A 20,740-nucleotide genomic window follows, 5' to 3' on the forward strand; every position below is an offset into this window, starting at 1 on the left:
TTGTTTACAAAAGCAGATAAGTCGTTTTGAAAATTTTGTCTTGAATTAGAAAAATTCATCCAGCCGTTTTTGAGTTATGCGGATACGAACACAGTATTATTTCATTTTTATATATACAGATATGTACAACACTTGGAAAATTGTCAAGTTGATTGTTTATGTTTTACAGTCTATTCAGAATACAAGCTTTATCACTTGATAAAGATTATCTTCATGTCGAAAATTAGAACATTTTATATGATATCAAGTTAAATATAAAGCTCGTAATCTGAGCAGGTTAGGGATATCGCAAAACTGCATTGGCAAAACTTCTACGATAGTGACATTGTGAACACGAAATCAAGGCAAGCAATATTCGGCAATGTCAACGTGGTCAGATTATTGTGTATCCGGAATAAATTTATACCGCTTTTTATACCGAAGTTGGATTTTTCTCCAGATACAGGCAACTTTCCCAACTTCGGAAGTAGTGCGCTGGATTCCCCTAAAGATGCGCTAAACAACGCATCCATTAGTTTGACAGATAAAACTTCGGAAGAAAGTTCGGTTCGGAAGTCCGGACTTCCGAATTCTAAGTTGGTGCTACGCCGACAATATTTTATACTACGTCCAGATTATGGAACAAAATCAAATTACGTTCTTCAGATGAATAAAAATGTGTGTGATATCGCAGTACTCCTCTCGAAGTACTATGCAGTCTTACTCTAGAAGTACTTGGGGTGAAGAATTCGTGATATCTAATCTTATTGAACTACAACATGCCGGATTAAAAAAACATAATTTTTGAATTTGGAATTGTGGGTTTGATACCATTATCCATTTGATACCATTATCTATTTGATAATTGTAGCATAAATATGCGGGGTTTATTGTGGGTGAGTGACCTTGGAACGGTCATGGCATTCCGAAACGGGTCACTGGAGCTGTGATAGAGCTAAGATTTTGCAGCTCCCGGACGAAATCTGATTGCAATAACAGTCAGTTTTCTTCCATAATAACACTGCCAGACAGTGGGCATTAGATTGGACAATGGACATACACAACTAGATTACCATCCACTGTTATTATATTAAACATATAATAACCGTTTAAGATATGTATCTTAAACGGTGTGCGAAAAACCGTGCCTGGAGAACTTAATAACATGTCGTAATTATCCTTAAAAGAAAAGCCTCATACGTTGGAGGTCTTGAATTCAATCTCCAGGTCCATTCCATTCTCATTGTGTATCTCTCTTTATATTTGTCATGTCCTAGTAATCGGTAGAATTTAAAATGGACTTTCATACCGTTTCCATTTATATCCTATATCTTCAACTACTATAATAGCAGTAACTGTGTTAGGGAAGATCCACAAAGTATGTCACGCATAAATTGACGATTTTCAATCCCCCTCCCCCCTTCATCGCTCAGCATATGTTTTTTTTTAATTTTGAAAAACATCTTGATTTTTTATTCATTCGATAGAACAGCTTTTTCTGAGCTACAATATTTTTTTTCCCACTCATATTTGATGTTTGAAATCCAGTTTGAATGTTTTTGGAAATTTGACTGCTTGGACGTTAGCTCATAGGTTGACGCCTGGTCCAGATTAATGATACGTTTTGACAAGGCAAGTTAATTGAACGAATCAGTTGAATTCAATTGACTTGCCAAAAGTTGAACATGTTCAACTTTCTTTTCGTTCAAGTGAATTGAATTAAGTTGTTTACACGTACAATTTGCGTTCGCTTCAAGCGACTGGCTCAATTCACTTGCCTTGTCTACGTGGCATAAAAGATTATTAGGTTTTTCGAAATTGATTTAAAATAGTTCCCAGAGTGTATTATACAGAGTTGCGCAAAGATTGAAGCCAAATCTACCTATTGAACTGTAAACAAAGGTAGGGCAAAAGGTATCGTTTTCTCTAATGATTATTTATAGCAAATTAAAACGCAAGAGCTGAAATGTGTTATAGCCAACTCAGATTACTCCATTTATGGCAATAAAGAAATGATAAAGAATAACCAATTTAACACAATAATTATTATAATAAATGTTTTAGAAACAACTTAAAACACTTCAATACACCGCGCTAATAAAGTAGCAACAATAAACTTACTTGTTCGCACTCTGTGGATAACTTGGTTATCAAATTTATTTAAAAGCTTAAGAAGTGAACACTCCTATGCATTCACTTGGAAGGTTGAATAAAAATAAAAGTTGCCAACATAATAAGATTAGCATCATTCAAAATCAGTGTAGCGAGATCCTCTTTGCGTAACTTTACTATCAGAAACTTGGGGGAGGTTCCTTCATCAGTGCTGCCACCTGGAAAAATTTAGAGAAAAAGTAGAACCATGGAAATTTGACATGGCATGATATAGAAAATGAGAATTAAAATGTCTCTAGAACGATATAGAAATTTTTTTGTCAAACAATTTTTAGTTTTTGGGGTTATAAATTCAACAATCTTAAGCATTAACTGCTTATTCGGAAAAAATATAAAAATCGAGATATCATGTCTATTTTGTGTGCTTCTAAAATTCTAAACCCGTAAACCAAGATTTTTTTTAAAAACGTCCTTAATTTTTGTTTTATAACAAAAATATAATTCATTTCCTATACCACACCGTGTGAAATTTCAATGATTCTACTTTTTCTCTCGATGACAGCTGGTGGTCTTCTCCTCCCCTTTTGGCAAGCGAGTGATTGCATCATCATCTCCACCCCTTTCTTTCCTACCTTGACTTGCATTCCGACGTGACAGGCGCTAGTGTAACATAACAAATGAGATCACCAGTACTTGTACCAGTGCTAGTCCTAAGCAAAGATCTATAGGTTCTCTGTGCAAGAACCAGGGGGGTAATATGCGGTGCATCGCGCCTCCTCTGCATGTAGTATGAAGCAAATGTAAACAAACAATCCCACAATTTTTTCGTTAGTCAGCAGTAGTGTAGGTTAACCAATATCCTACAAGATTCCAGTTCGAAAAATGTTACACTTGCCAAGCGGGGTGGCCCAGAGTGGCCCGTCTTTCCCAAGCGGCGAGGCCCGGATAATACATCTTAGGTAGGCTTGATTTGTTCGTGGATGACAGGCTTACTCCCCCCCTGGCAAGAACAGCTGATCTGGTTATGATGAAGTAGCAACCACGGGCGGTCAATCAAACTCAAGCTCAAGTTTTTGTAGTTATCCTTAAAAGGAATATCAAATTATTCTAGCAACATGTGGAGTAAATTAGGATTAGAGTTCTATGAGTTATTATAGTCAGTGTGCTCAAGATAACTTCTGTCGGTAAAGGCGCTAAAAACTGGTAAATAAAAGAAATCATGAACATCGCCTATAAATGCAACTATTGATCAAGTCTCGCTTAACTTTTCGAAAAGACCTAAGTAACATTTTTTCATGAATTAATTTGAATAGAACAATCAACAGAGCAACATGAATGCTATTGATTGCTGTATTCAAATTAATTCTTGAAACAAATGTTACTTAGGTCCTTTTGAAAAGTTAAGCGAAAAGTGGATTCTATTTTAATGCTGGCGTGTCTCCAAATGAACCATTGTCGCCTTGCAGCTCACACATCCAATTTTCCCTGGTACTAATGTATATGTCGTTTTATATCAAGATACACTTGGTAACTTCTCCATTTTTTCGTATAACAAATCTTCATTGCACTAATGTAAAGTTGGACAAAACTGAACAGTGTGAATGAACCGTTTGCTTGGGAAACTGCATATGACATTTTTGGCCAAAATTTGATTTTAATATGAATATGGGGTTCTGCCGAATCGCACCAAGCGCCAATAAAAAAATACTTATTTCTCGTCTAGCAGATTCAATTGATCACAAATTGCATCGGATGTTTTGATTTCCTCTCATCGATCTTCATATTTTATTGTGCTGAGCAGTGAGACGATGTACAAAAGATTTGACTATACAATAGGGAATCATCCACAATTTACGTAACGCTTAGAGGGTGAGGGATGGTTCAGTGAAGTGTGATAACTTTTGGTTACTTGGAAAACCAAACAAAGTTTTCAGATGCTTCATACAAAAAGTGTGACAAAGGGGGATAGGAGGTCGAAAATACCCAATTCCGTAATTAATGGATCTTTCCTAGTAGTTACTCTTTGATTATATTTGCATTTTTATACTCCGCTGTATATGTTTATTTATAATTATTACTATTGAAATTCGCGATATTTCGTGTGTTTCTTATTTGCTTTGATTTTAACTTTATGCGTGAAATTAGGTCATGAGAAAATTTAGTTTGCCTATTTGCATAAGTAATAGCTTATTCAGATTACGTCATTTATTATAATAATTAGCATACCCCATGAAATACTTTTCACCTAAAATTGATTTATTCTCTGATAAGTTCTCGAGATATGCAGAAATTTTTGGTTCATTTGTATGGTAGCCACCCTTTCCAGTAGGGGGAGGGGTTTCGAACCACCACAGAAACTTATCTTCCCTTCCAAAACCTCCACATATCAGATTTGGTTCCATTTGCTTGAGTGATTCTCGAGTTATGATGAAATTGGTGTTTGCCCAGTGGCCCGTGGCCCAGGGCCCCCACAAATCTTATGTACCAAAACCAACATTTTTGTACATTTTGGAGCCCCCACAAGCTGTCGGCCCCGGGGCTCCCTTTCGGCTAAATCCGGCCCTGATGGCACTGTGGCATTTAAGCCTTGAAAACTCTAAATTAGTAGTTCTGACTGAATCAAAATATCGTTTACATCGTTTATTTTACTTGTTATGAATAGAAACTAGTTGGTGTAAGATAGTTTTTTTTTTAATCTGAGCTTAGTAATCATTTGGCTATATCATGTCGCATGGGGGTAAAGTGAGCAATGTTCTGACAGAGAAATGTAGACAAATTAGCTAAAATTTCAACCTTGATAGGTACGGTTGACGGTGATCAGATTGAGAATGGGTAGAAAAAAGTTAAAAAAGGAGGATCTGGTCATTTACGCTACATACACATTATTCTACAATTTCTACATTTCTGAGCGAATATTTCTCTACAACGCGACACGTTCACGGATACGGTTATATCTCAGATGTTTGATATCCGATTTGTGATCTGATAGCAATATATCAATGAACTCAGTGAAAGCTCTAGTTGCTGTAAAAAATATATAATCCGGAATTCGTCCTGCGTTCAGAACATAGTATTGAACCTGTTTTTCAAAACTAGATGAATTTCTTGCCGAACTGTTCCGAAACCAAAGGAACCGGTTGATATTTCACAGAGTAATGATAAAACGAAGAATGTATACCTGTCAGGTAGCATTTGGAATGTCATTACGAATGTGTATTTGGTTTAAAATGACCGACTTATTTGCATTATTTACAAGATTGTTCACTTTACCCCACCGCCAGATCATTTTACCCCGCCCAAAACAAAATTAAATTATTTTGGGCTATTTTTAAATGGTCAAAATAACATATTTGAATATTTTTTTTTTCAATTTGTCATTCACAACGGGTTATGATAACCAATAAGTTAAGCTTCGACACACTTACATTGAACACTGCAATAACTTGACAGCCACTTGATAAACAGCAGCAGTTCTTATAGCCTATTAAGATAATTATCGTGTCAAGTATTAGAAAGAAAATTTAATGTATGGGGATTGGCATCAAGTTACTCTTTATCATGATATTTATCATCATAAATGGCGTAATCTCAATAGGCTATTAGCACATTATGGTGTCCAATTAACCCCCACCACCCCGATTAGAAGATGCCATATGTGAGAGATAGCGGACTATTAAGATGTTCATACATGATGTTTTCGATGGTATTTCGTATTTCTATATTATGTCACCAAAACTTTACCCATCCAATGCCTTTTCCCCCTATCATATGTTTTGTATTGAAGTGTTATCAAGTTGTTTCTAAAACAAATCTAATACGTTTTAGTTAATGTGTTTTAATTCGTTTAATAATCATTAGGCGATAATTACTTCCACCACCATCAAACATTTGTCTAAAGGTAGAAGGTTTGCCAGTTCAATAAGTAGATTTTATAGAGGTAATAAACCATAGAGGAAGATTGTCGCTGCGGTTATCTTTGTTCTGTGTGTGCTATTGATCTAAATGAATCATTCTTATTATAGATAGTAGAATCTATAGATGAGCGAAAGCATGGCTGAGTCGATTTTCTTGCTCGTGCACACGCGCATATGACGTCACAGCCCTTAACGTTTTCTTTGAAATCGTGACGTCATGCTCGTTTGGAGACACGTTTGACAGTTCGTTTGGAGACAGAGGATTTATCTTCGCTCATCTATATATTCCACTATCTATAATTCTTATGTATTTGAGCTGTGTCTCTTTTCCCGATTTAAATTCAACTTAGCTTAAAAGCAGTGATATGCAGCCTGCATAGGACATGAGCCAAAAGCGTTTCTTGGTGTTCTTAGTTTTGAACTCTAAACACAGTTCAGTGTGCACTGGGTTGGCACGCAATAAAAAACGATCATGGTGACGATTTGAAATTATGCAAACACGTACGACCAAGCTTGATTTCTATCCTTTATGCAACGTACACACCAGTCCAGCAGTTTGACGAACATTGACTCTGCCCCAAGAAAATGCTTCGGTTGCTGCTTTGTTTGAACGTGTGTGAAGTTGTTCGAACAACCATTTAACAGTTGGCGGCTCGGTTGGAAAAAATTAAAATGGTTTGATTTTGGTTTTAGTTGTCGGGGTGGAGTCAAGGTTCGCCGAACATGTTTGAGCATTTGTAGTGAAGTTGCACAAACCCCCATGTATTTTTTGATGGTTGGTGCTCAAGTTGGCGCTTCGGTCGTTCGTGTGTGATATTGTTGGTCGAATAAATTGATTGTTCGTGTCACTGTTGGTAAAACTTGATGAATGTTTGAATAAACGAGAGGTGGAGTCAATGTTGGTCAAACTGCTTGACCGTGTGTACGTTCCATTAGATGCCCACGTGTTCCATTACTAAACGAAGAATGTGTAGCATACCGTCGCTTCAATTTGTTTTCCTAGGATATAAGTTGCTATGTTAGGGTGCTCTTGAACAATGTGCTGTGTTCCACGGTATGCAGAAAACGTGCTGTATTCAGAAATTTAGAAACAAAACTTTGCTTTTGCAGGAGAAGAACACATAGGGCGCTTTTTGTTGATATAAATACACTTGCGTCCTTTCAAACACCCCGAGCACGCAACGTTGAAAAAACGCTACGTGAACATCAAACCTTAAATCCATGAACAGCAACCTTATGAACGAATTAGTACGAAAATAATAATAGAGGTCACATATGATCAATGAACTGTGTTAATTTCATAGTCTTTTTGTTAGCATGGAGCACAAAGACTGTAATGCTTATTTTGCGTGTCGTATGAAGTGAGGTGTTTCAAATGTAGTGAGAATTGTCGATAGCTCCCATTTTAATAACACGGTCGTCTCACGAAATAGACAGTTCTCGAGTCGTTCGAGACGCAGCATAAGCATATGTAATTTACAGTCGCTAGTTGTAAACAAACTGTACAGACGGAAGTGTCAAATGATAAATCGATGTAGGCCACAGAAATTTACAATTGGGTAAAAAATAGAAATAGATTTATTTATTGTAGTTCGACATATTTAATTTTGCCATACTATTTTTATCTTAGTTAATACCAAAAACATGTACTTTACATCATATGCAACTTACAAACTATGATTAAATTATAATAATTTGTGCATTTAATTTATTTCAGAAAGTATTTAATTATAATTTGTTAATGTCACAATTTTCTAGTCGATGTACTTAAACTATATAACCGTAGAATAAACAAACTGAAGTCAAAATGTTCGCAAAATGCACTTAAGAACTGTTTAAAACTTCAATAAAGATAATACATTAGGTTCATATTCAGGAATATTAAAAATGGTACATGATAAACGCAATGAAAATTAGATCCTAATTCCTTTGTATAATATGATAAATAAAAAACTACATTGTGGTGAAGTGATTTAAAATATGTACCTTTAATGTTTAATTTATCATTCATCATACTAATAATAGTAATCTGTTAGTGAAAAATGCTGCATCATACAAAATATTAGTACTAATAAAATAGTTATAAGATAAGAAAATATGAATCTTAAACATCATATTAGTAATCGCACATTTTTGTTTGTAGCTGTGCATCATATTGTATTTTAATGCAAATAAAAATCTGTAAATCTGCAAGTATATTGATATCGTTAACTTGAAAACAACATTTAAAACAATTTACGGTTTGTTATATGCACAACCACGTTCAATAATGGGTGATTGTCTTAATTATTATTATTTATTATGAGTATTTGCTTATGGAGCAGATGACTATGCAATCTGACATACGGTAAGTTAGAGGAGCATGATTTAATTGTCTTTGGGTGTAATTGATTTCAATCTATAAGCGGCTATACTCACTTTATTCTACCTGCTTTGTTCAACCGATACAACTACCTCATCTGCTGAATACATTTTTTTCCTGCTATAATAATAACTTATAATATAAAAAAGTAAATATTGCCGTTTGAGGTGCAATCAATATCATCATTTTGAAGTTGCGGAATTATTACATTGAGAAGATTCATATAAAGGAAATAAATGTATGAGCCGCGAAGTTGTTTTTTTTTATTAAAGTTGAAAATAATGAGTCTATTAAAGCAAATAGAAGATAAAAGAATTAAATCGCTTAATTGAGAAAAGATGGGACAAAATTTACATATTTGTAAAGGAGTTATTCTAAAAAAATAAATTCCAGAAAGCCGATGACTAAGGCTTTTGCGCTTATTCTACGTTAAATATCTTTAGTTGAATGTGACCATATTTGGATCACATGGTCAATTCACGCGACAATAGGCGATATTGGCTAATCCATCGTCATTACGCCCATCTCATTATACTGAAAAAAATAGTGAGATAGTGATTTCTATTAATTAGTGATTAAAATTAATCTTGTAATGAATTTCGTTGTGTTATCCTTCGGAAACTTAGATAACTCAACGGTTAGACACGCGACTACAAAAGAGGCCATGTTGAGATGAGATTGAATCCCATTTGGGAATTTTTTTGTGATTATTTTTCCTGGGCATAGAAGTATTATTGCAGAAGTATTTACACAGCAATGTAAATCTCAATTAAATTTTTGACGCCATATTTTCGAGCATGGAACACACTTTATACATGCTTGGGGTTATCGTATCGGTTAAAGTGATGAAATGTTTAAAATTCGACTTTCTCTAGATTTTAAACAATCTGCCAATTTTTCCAAAAAAATAGTTAAAAACCACATCTTTCCCTTCCACCAAAAATAGTGGGGCGTTCCAATAGTGAATGCCATAAAAATACGTGGGATTCGCTATAATATGAATAGATATTAAATAGTACTACTATGATTGGCACGTGTACAATAATTTTCTTGCATTAATAATACCAAATTACCAAACAGACAAAGAATGGCCTGACCTCTATATTTAGATTTATGCAGTAAATATATTTCACTCATTATTTGTGATTAAATCACCTTGAACCCTTCACTATCTAAGGTATTCTTGGATAAACTTTCAAATATATTCACATGAATAACAATATTTCATTATCTATTCACTTTAATACTGCGTTCAGGTTACGAAGTTGTTACTTGTTTTTAAATCAGTGAAAAAGAATTCACCATTTTGCCTTCTCTAACGCTATTAGTATCATAGTATTTTGGTTGAATGAATGCGCTAAATGAAGTTAATAAAACAATGTCGTTTTTTATATTGTAAAAATTTATTATTTATAATAGAAAAATTTCTGTTTTGGTTTTCTTTAGTGTTCTGAGGGCTTGTTATTTTTTGGTGGGAAAGCAGTTGTTATTATTTATAAAAAATATTTTTTGAAAGAAAACCAAATCTTTAGTGTTCTGAGGCTTGTTTTTTTGTGGGAAAACAGTTGTTACTATTAATATTCATTATTGTTTTATTAAGAGCCGTAGTCGTTAAATATATGGATGTGTTATAAATACCTGGATGTGATATGCAACTGTATCCGGATATGTAGTAAAAGGGTATTTCAATATTATTCTTCGATTAATTTGTGTTTATTTTTAGGTGCTTGGTACGAATTTGATCGGTTGAGATGAGATGAAAAATGATTGGGAAACCTCCAGTGAAAGGATTGCGTTCACTTGGAAAAGGAGATGACATTATATGTTACTGCGTAGTATATTTTAACTTTTAATTGAAAAATATCTATATTATCCAATTCCTTTGTATATATTAATATCCGATGCAATAAATAAACAATAGTTTAAATATCCTTTCATCAATGCACAATTTCTTACTTTTCAGAAGACTGCGTGATATGTATCATACCTTAATTTCGATGGTTGGTGATGGATATATAATGATATATACATTTATAATTTTACACTACTTTCTGTTGTTGATTGTTGTATATCTTCAGATTTTTTTTCTATGCTTCAAATATTATCACATGTATGTAATACAAATTCACGTGTCATTCAACTCACAAGATTTTTAATAGAATGCTTTATGAAGGAATAATCAGCTGTCGTAAACATCTTAAGGGTCATGCACAAACTATGTAACAGATTATGGAGTCTTAATCTTTTCTGGCGCAATTTTAATTTCTGATCTGTATTCAAAATCTCGTGTAAATGGAGAAGGAATTGAAACATATAGAAATATGCTACTCGTCATTAATTGTGGATGACCCCTAATACATAATAACGAATCTTAAATACATATACAAAAGAAAAGGTTACAGATACTTAAAGCTTGTGTGCAATAAAAATCTAAATGTTGTGCTTGTGAACACCATTCATTTGCACACTTTTGACTACATTATTATTGTTTTCCGAGTATACTGATTTTTATTTTTACTTCGATTATTCAGTTTCTATATCTGCAGGTCATTCAACTCCAAGTGGTCAAAGCAGTGGTAAATCAATGATAATTCAAAGTGAAGTAAAACTACCAGGCATCCATCAGCACCAACCGCAACCGGCAATGGATGATCAACCCTGTGATCTAAGATTGCTGACACCGAGCTATCTACGTGAGTTTGGTACCGAATCGTCACAACAACGCGAATTGCTTGCGGCAGCAGCTGCTGTAGCTGTAGTGAGCGGTCCCAGCAGTAATCCCTTGCCAGTGCCTCTTTTTAAAGGTATCAACATTACAACGCCTCCAACAGTGCCTTCTTCGGTCGGTGGTGCGTATACATGTTCCAGGTGTGGAAACTCTTATGCAAGACCGCATAGCCTCAATAGGCACATTCGCTTTGAGTGTGGCGTTGAGCCCAAGTTTGAGTGCCCAGTGTGTCACAAAAAATCGAAACACAAGCATAATTTAGTTTTACATATGCGCACACACCAGCATCGATGATTAGATATTCTGGTTGCAGTCGGCAGTAATTGAGACGCCCTTAGAAAAATACGCCGATGAATCGTACTGCACTCTTGCTCCATCAAGGTGTTTTACTTAACTTATGATAAAAGCGTCATTAGATAATTGCTTTTTGTTTTATAAACATATTAACACGTTATCCTTAATTTGGTTTCTTATAATTAAATAACTTAATTTGTTTTCCTTATTAATTCAATTAATTATTCCTAATTATGGCTTTTGTAAACTTTAAGAACCAAAATATTTACAAACCGACTTAGTCAAAAGTTACCAAATCATGAATTCAGAATTGGAAGTTGTGCAAATGCAAATAAAACAAGTAAGTCCATCATTGTGTTTAATAAAATTAAACCAATGATTCGAATCGCAAAAACGATAGTGAAATATAAAAAACTGCAGGGCAGGTAATAGAAATAGAATTATAAATAAGCGTTTTGTTGGGATGTAAACTTTGGTTATTCTCCGGAAAGCTAAAAGAACGAAATATCGATATACTATTACTAATTTTTTGTTTCCAGTAACATGGGAGAAGCAATGTTCAATGTTTAATATTACGATATTTTAAATTAAAACCGTTATTTTTGTTTATGGATAATGTGGGTCAGTTACTTAACGTTCGATACATTCTATACTCATACGGCAGCTGAATTATTATTAATCAAATTTGAGTTTAGTTGTTTCCGATACATGAATTTGAATTTTTTATTTATATTTGTATATTTCAACAGAGAAGAGTTTTCTAATATTGTTATTTTTTGTGATGTAGTTAGTTTATAAGATTAGTTTTTTGTATAACAATGTTTCGGTCAGATAGAAAGTATTCGTTAAGAATAAGGGTCTAGTTTATATCTGGAGTTGACATATTTAATTCGGAACAACAGATTGTTGATTTTCTAGTTTCGACATTTTTTACATATTTTTTTCACGTTTGCAATGTACATGATCAAATTCATACACAAATTTAGGATCATATCGTAATGTTGGCAATCGAATTAAATCGAGTCTTATTAAAGCGAACATTATTAGTCTTGTTCAGAATACTAATCAATCCGTACTGTATAGTACAAGTGGTTCATTTATAATCTTAGGATATTCAGACTACCAGCTATATGATGTTATATAGAATACCTTCATACATCATGTCACTGGAAATAATGGATATGACGTTTCATATCAAGATACACTTTATCAAGTGATACAGCTCGTAGTTTGAATAGCCTCTACTATTCATTACCTATTGTTGAATATTCCGCTATTTATTGGACGTTCAACAATAGGTGAAGAGACGATTTACATCTATTAACATTTGATTTTTTTCGATTATTGCCATTGGGGACGGATATGGAGAACGTCCCACTTATAGGAAGCGAGAAGTTTCAAGAAGCGTGTCGATCCACACAAAAAAAAAAAACAAACAACGCGAAGAAAGGGGGAAAATCAATTTTTGCATGACGATACTTATCGATATTGTATTGATGAGATATCTTTCATTTTAATCTATTCATAGGCTACATTAACTGCCATGCTAAGCATAGTTATTTTATAAGTCAATTGTGAGGCCGAACCGAATTATTTATTCCCGAAATTATTTTTCATCGGGCATAATGTTAAGAACTTCCAGCAACTTATATTCTAGTTGTTGTATTCATGAATTAATTCGGTTGATGACCATCAGTGTAGAAATGCTGAGCAACGGTGCTTAGGATGGCAGTGAAGCTGTTTGTTGACATTTCAACAGGAACGCGATTTTTGATTGATATCTTCTACGTCATGTCACTGTGATATACTTGATTTTTTCCCCTTCTCATTCTATGTCCTCAGTTCGATACTCTTCTTAAATAAAGTAAAAAAAATGAATCAATTTCAATTAAGGGATTCTCAAGTTTCTACTTAAATTGCTCCTAACATAATAAAAATAAGCAAATACACTGGATTCTGTTTTTACACGATTTACATTTTCTCAATTTTCCACTCATCCTAAATGTTTAACGTATATTAAATACCATGTGATTTTTCTTTGATTTATTCAGGATTTTTTGAAACATGTTGCGAAGAGTTTGGTGGCAAATTGAAGTCACACGATCAAAAATACGAGCGAAAATAAATCGTGTAAAAACAAAATCCTGTGTATCTCACTAGTTTGTATTTGGATGAAAACATAGTACGTTAGTAATATTCCGTTTTTATCGCTCTTCGATCGATTTCATAGTGATTAAGAAGGACTGTGATAAAATCGGGAATCTTTTTATTTTTCTTTTAGTATTCATTTTACAGATATAAAGCAGTTAATTGCTTGCTACTGAAAAAATTATGGATGGTGTACGTTGTTTGTCGACAGACATCTTGGAATGATTCATAAACAATGGACAATGATAAAAAATCATTTCTTGTTTACAGTATTATTCCTGACTATAAAAATCTGGCCAGAAAATTTTAAAAAATTGGACTTGATGAAATCGGAACGTAATAAAATAGTATATAGACAAACACGGGCAGATTACTGTTATTCCTGCAGGGGTATTACAATCATAATTATCAATTTGTAATACTGAGCTTTCACCCAACTACAAACTTGTTCAAGTATAGGTTGATATTATTTTTATTTCATGTGAAGCAGCTTTAAAGAAAATCGCCTTGACACGACCGCACTGCTACCATCTGGTGGAGATGGACGTTTGCGAGAAATTACTTTATTTCAACACGGTGTAGTATATGAAGTATATTTTAAAAGTAGTTTGTGCAACTAGTTGTTAAAAAAGGATTTTTTCTGCACGAGTTGTGCGTTTATCCAACGCAACGAGACTTGCCGAGTTGGATAAATACACTACGAGTGCTGAAAAAAATGAGTTTTGCAATGAGTTGGACACGCTATTTTTTGCAACAACAAATAAAATGATAAATTCTGTAGCAAAATGGTATAAACTTATTTACTTCACATGATCATTCTTACCAATAAATTATGTTGCTGCAGAGAACAATCATTACCTTTTGATAATTTTGATGCCATGTCCATCAAACATTTTAATTTATTACGGGACTCAGAGAATACAATATTTAAACACTCGCCCAAGCAAATTCAGCAAAATGTAGTCATGTAACTACTGTCCCAAAGTTGGTTTTTCATTATAGCATTCAAATGAGTGCTGTAATGAATTTTATGCTACCCATTTGAGTTGCATAATGGCCATTAAAGCACCCATTCCATTGGTATGGAAAAGTAGACCGTTTTATCACCAAACAAAGACCAGTAAACCAGGTAGGGTAACTGATTCTGGAATTCATCTCATAGATCCGATATTCATCCCATCAAAAACAAAGCAATGGAAAGCATTGTTTCTTATTTTTATGATTTTTTCAGCAGTGAGCATGCATGTTGACAAAAAAGCGACGAAATTGGTGCTGTACTTCTTTATTTCACGATAAGATGAATATATGTTCAGTGAGATGGAGATCAGAACAGTTTCCCTGTTATGATCAGGAGTTGCAAAAAATGCTTTTCAATGTTATTAACAGTGGTATGTAATGAAAGCTTAGGGAATTTTGAAAAAACTACATGTGTTTATATAATTCAACATTCGTGTTGCTAATCTAAAAGTATTTTAAATTTCTAACTAGAGAAGTCAAACTAATGTGTTTAAACGTTTCAAAAAGCATTACGAGGAGAAAGTTAAACATGTTTAAACTTTTGGGAAGTCAATTGAATTCAACTGAGTTGTTCAACTCAGGGCGTGAAGGCAGAGCAGTAAATCCCTTCCCGACATGTGTGACATCTGGATTTGGTCCTAATGTAAACAAGTGTTAATTCTCTACCACCTTTTTGTTATGGCAAGGCAATTTTTATGCACATTTATGTTATTGGTCATTTTGTGTTTGCGATCGCACAGGTGTGTAAAACAAGTTGAAATGCATCATCAAAACCAGTGCTCCCCACGTTTGAAGCTTTAAAAAAAAAAATAAATCATGAGGTATAGCCTACCGAATCAGTTCTTTATCACGACAGCTTACGAAAAAAAAGTCTCTCGCGGTATGCTACATATCGTATATGTATACAGAGGTGATAAGTGAGACACTTCTTCATTCTCTTTTGCATTCAATCCCTGTCAGGGATGTCTTTTCGAAAGAATAAATTTTGGCTGTTACGCCCGTCTCAAATGTGGCTTTTCATTTATTTTTATCAGTAAAGGAAGATGAATGAAAGCATAATGAAATAAAATTTTATGTTTGACAGTACTCAAAATTAGGGTGCTTTTATTACTTCTCTGTAGCATAGTGGATGAAATTATACTAAAATCTGCATCATTCGGGCACTATGCTTAACTGATTCATAGCCTATTCAGACTTCAAACATTATTATTTATTAAAAGTACTTGATGTCAAAGTTTTCTTCTTATTGGCCTTTTAATCCCCCACCGGGACATTACCGCCTCGCAGCTAGTGTTCATTATACATTGTTAACTGTGAGGTTTCAATGCCGAGCTACCATTTTTGCATTCGTATATCATAAGATTACACGACGATACATTTATGCCCAGAGATGTCGAGAAAATTCCCAATCCAAAAATGTCCTAGACCAGGCCGGGAATCGAACGCACGGCTAAGGATGGCCACGAGCTGTCAAAGTGGAAAAAAATAATTCTTGCTTGGAATAAAGTTATGATGATTCATATCAAGATACTGTAGGGGAAGTGTACCGGTTTTGGCCACCTTAGTGCCTAATTTAGCCAACCCTGAAAAATGCATATTTTCCAAAATCTGTCGATTATTTTCCACAGTGAAGAATCTTAAGGGATATATCTTCTGTTACAGCTAATAAAACCCTCGGAAATTGCTTTATTATATGCGAGAAACTGGCCAAATTAGGAACATGGCCAAAACCGGTACAGTTCCCCTATATGAATAGGCCACAATAGCCTTTTTAGATTACGCCATTTATTATATGATAAAGAGTAACTTGATAGGTACCAATTCTCATACATTCAATTTTCTTTCTCCATTTTATCACGTAATAAAGCTCGTAATCCTCATAGGCTATATATTAATTTATATAGTGATCGTTCTCTAATTGGACACGACTACACTGCAACTAGCAAATATCTTACATTTATACTTGTCGACAACGCTGCATGGTGCTGCCTTTTAAAAATGTAGAACGTGTGTATCGACTCATTCATTTCTAGCATGACAAAGGATAGGGAGTATATTTTAAAATACTTCCAAAACATAATTTACAATATTTGTTTGAAAACTTCTTAATATGCAAGATAAGGCAAGTGAAATGAACAAGTAGCTTGAATTTAACACGATTTGAACGTCTATACACCTTCGTTTAACTAACTTGAACAAAAAGAGAGTTGAACATGTCATTTCACTTGCCCTGTCTAAACGTAGCATAACCCCAATACGTTTGAAGCTAAAAAAAGTTTGAATGGTTTTATTATAGCCTATTCAGATTAGCAGATCAGCATTTACGGGGTAGATAATCGACAATAAGAAATGAAATGAAAATACGATGAGTTCGTATCTACCATCAAGATACTGTTTTTCGTTAAGCTCGTAATTTGAATATGCTACTAGCCTTTTAAAATCCGTATCGTATCTCAATCTCAATCATTCATCCCTCCCACGCATGCAAAATCGTTTGCGAACTTGAAGGTATGCACCACGCCTAATTTTTTTCATGCTGAAACGCAACGTTTCACTTGATTGAAAACAAATTATTTCGCTCCACAAAGCGTTTAAATAAATTTTTGGGGAATTTGTTGCATTTTTACAAAATACAAAAATTCAGAAAGTATTTATTTTGGATATAGGGTGTGAATGAACTCTATATCCAAAATAAATAAATACCAATTACCATTACCCATTACCAAATAGCAAATACCATTACCAACAACTTTGGCAAAGAATCCGAGTTTCTATCTTTTTAATATAACAAATCCTACATTTTGATGTGGATCCCCCTTGAAATCACTGTCTTAATTTTAACTAATTCTAATGATTTTTCACATTTTCCGACTCTTTTACAAAGCTACCAGACAAACCGTTTTTTTTCTAAACATTGTAATTCTTATAAAAACAAATTTTCTGATATTATAATTTTTCATGGGTTTTCAAGTTTTTAACACAGTAATCGAGAAGATCCTTGTCGACAAAAGATTTCCATGTCAGGTTAATGAACTGAACTCGAGTGGCGATCTTTCTTCGCATATGTGGCTGGGTTATGATGTGACGACCAACTGGCACAACTTCACACAACCGTACTTCATCGAGCGCAGTTGCTGAGGAAGCAAGTGTGTAGTATAGATAGTAGAATCTATAGATGAGCGAAAGCATGGCTGAGTCGATTTTTTTGCCCGTGCACACGCGCATATGACGTCACAGCCCTTAACGTTTCCATTGAAATTGTGATGTCATGCTCGTTTGGAGACACGTTTGACAGTTCGTTTGGAGACAGAGGATTTATCTTCGCTCATCTATATATTCCACTATCTATAGTGTGTAGGAGCCAGACAATACTACTCATCCTACTTGGTTGGCATTGTACAAACAATACATGAGAGAGAGTTAGTGTGCAATTTGACAGCCTGTTGATAATGATTGTTATTCTTTTGCGTGAGTCGCGTCGCGTCGCATCGCTCGTCGCGTTTACTCTGGCTTGCCCCTTAGCTCTGAAAATAGATTGCGAGAGTCCGGCTGGTGCTGGACATTTGGTTTCATCATTTCCCGCTAAGCTGCGGGGGACGACGGAGGTCCTTCGTAGCTTAGTAGGGAAAACACCTTTCTAGCTTACTGGTTTCGTGGGATCAAACCCAACCGAAGGAAGTGGTTACCCTATAATACATTTTTCGAACAAAATTTGTCACATGTTGTGCATATGCAATGCATAAATCGAGTTTCAAAAACATGTTTTAGGTGAAATTTTTCTCAATTATCTCCTCTGTGATTCATATTTGCCCCACACAAATACAATGATTGCATTTTATTCGTGTCAATTTTTTTTAGTTGATTCAATTCATTCGGTACTTTCCCTTAATCGATTTGCTTGCAATAAGTTGCATTCGACGGGGAATCCTGTCCCATTGTCTCGTATTGAAAATTGACCGGATCGGACTATGGTATCGGAAGTTTTGACTAAAATACACACTTTGACGCCAAAAGACGCTTTAAAAAATCTCGCCCAATTTTAAGGTGCCTACCCTTAATCGATTTGCTCGAAAAAAGTTGCATTCGACCAGGAATCCTGCTCCATTGGACTATGGTCAAAATACATTTTTTTGAGACAAAATGGGAAAAATCGCGCACATATCCTTAACCGATTTGCTCGCAACACATTGCAGTCCACGGGGTATTCTATCCCATTATGTCCATATTGCCCCATGGAGAGTAGTTTTGGAAAAAAAAGTTTTATGATAAATTTATATCAGAAAAAACATGTGTGCACAATATTAAATTATAATAGATCTTTTGATTGTGGTGCTTTTTTTACCTGTATTTTAATCAGTTTCGCGTCAAAACCTTATTTATAAACTTCAAATCTTATAAGAATTCTACCTATGCAGCAATAATTTACATTTTCAATTGTATTTTCATATTTGAATTGAATTTTAATGCGGTTTTCACGTGTTGAGGCATATGTGGAGTAGAGTGGTTCAAAAAATCGATTTTGCTCCACAGTGCTCATCTGATTCTTTACCATGTTCTGAGTGTCCTCTGAAAATTTCAGCTCATTTGGATTAAAACTGATTAGCACAAGCCGTTTTAAGTTTGCATGCAAATTAGTATGGGGAAATTTATTTTTTCATTATACTGTTAATGACGCTTCCCCATTAAGCGCAGGTTGATTGTTTTTTCATTGAAATTGTTTGATCATTTTATTCGCATGTAGATGTCCTTTGCGATTGATTTCATGCTGAATGCAAAGAATATCACTGAAATACTCGGATCACAGCAATTTTAAACTAAAATTATGAGTTTTAATTTTCCCCTCATCGATTTTTCTTCTAACACCTTGTAAACAAGCTCTGTGAACTGTCAAAACAGTGAGGTTAAGTTAGAGTTTGCATTGGTGTATAGACCAGATATTTTAGATATTTTAGTTACTAGATAAAGATTGTCGCTGTCGTCGCTGTCCGGAACATCTTTTGCTGGCGAGGATAGGGGAGCTAAATGTCAAAGAAGGAAAATCCATACGATTTGACAGCTTGATACCCAACATGTTCCGGACAGCAGAACAAAGGGAACCGAAGCGACAATCTTTATCTAGTAACTAAAATATCTTTTGTCTATACTATTATAATATAGGTATTGATTGCACAATGATACAAGCAATAATAAACACCTGAGAATATATTCTACTTTCATGTTGATTCACTTTTTTCATTTTTATTTTGATGCATCTGAAAAAAATAAAAATCCTTCACTGAATCTCGGTAAAGAATATAATAGATCGATTCGGCAATGCACTACCGAACGGTACGGTAAATTTTGACAGCTGGTTGATGTCGCTCATTTTACGACCATTCGGCATTTTGAACTTTTACCGAGATTTTTACCGATACATCAGCTGTTGGATTCTCGGCAATTTATTTTGCCGGCCTCAGCGAAAAAAATAAGTGTGTACCTGCACAGAGCAACATATTAGGCACTAATATGCGAACAAGTTCAAATTTCAGTTGCCGAATACAAGAACATTATCATCTATGCTAAATTCATTACGCATAAATTACAATACCGTATCACTGCGATCGAATCAGAAAAAAATCATAGACCAAGACCAAGTGAAATGTGTCTCTGCAACAGTGGAGAGTGGCAAATCGGTTCGGTCCACTGTTTTGCGGCTTATTAATCTCATTTTGTATGGAATACACTAAACTGTTGTAGGAATATCATATTCATCCACATTACGAAACTTTTCTCTCACAAAAGAACGTTTTGGATGGGTGGCTCATACTGCCCCAAATGGTGGCCCATATTGCCGCGTATAGTCGGGAACACACATTAAAAACAACATATTTTCAAAAGTGCATTCCAACAATTTGTAAACACATTTTTCATCATTCATCGACGTAATATGAAAGGTAACACTCCCTAGTATGAGTCAACTACATTTGAATGACGAATTGTGGAGCTTTTCAGCGCTTTTCGGAAAAATTGACATAACGTTTTGATGTTAGGCATGATGTTAGGCATCCAAATATAATAACCTACTGTCGTGCGGGGCTTCTTTTGACTCCGGGGGCTACTTTGGATTTTTGATTTTCTAAAAAAACGAAAAGAAAAAAAATACCAAATTTGAAACAAAAATCTGCCATCGAACTATCAACAAGACAC

At 34.5% G+C, this 20,740-nt stretch overlaps 1 protein-coding gene across 6 annotated transcripts in view; it reads left to right on the forward strand.

Moving 5' to 3' along the window:
• The window catches only part of LOC134211757 (longitudinals lacking protein, isoforms A/B/D/L), a 217,595-nt gene that overhangs the window by 102,129 nt on the left and 94,726 nt on the right, over nucleotides 1-20,740 (forward strand). The window contains exon 7 of one of the 6 annotated variants that reach the window (XM_062688954.1): nucleotides 10,899-12,828. The exons of the other annotated variants lie outside the window; for them this stretch is intronic. Coding sequence (XP_062544938.1) covers nucleotides 10,899-11,389 — 491 coding nt within the window. The 3' untranslated portion in view covers nucleotides 11,390-12,828. Of the gene's footprint in view, nucleotides 1-10,898; nucleotides 12,829-20,740 lie in introns of those variants that run through there. 6 annotated transcript variants of the gene reach the window in all.

The sequence above is a fragment of the Armigeres subalbatus genome, chromosome 2 (genome assembly GCF_024139115.2).
Source record: "Armigeres subalbatus isolate Guangzhou_Male chromosome 2, GZ_Asu_2, whole genome shotgun sequence".
NCBI lineage: Eukaryota > Metazoa > Arthropoda > Insecta > Diptera > Culicidae > Armigeres > Armigeres subalbatus.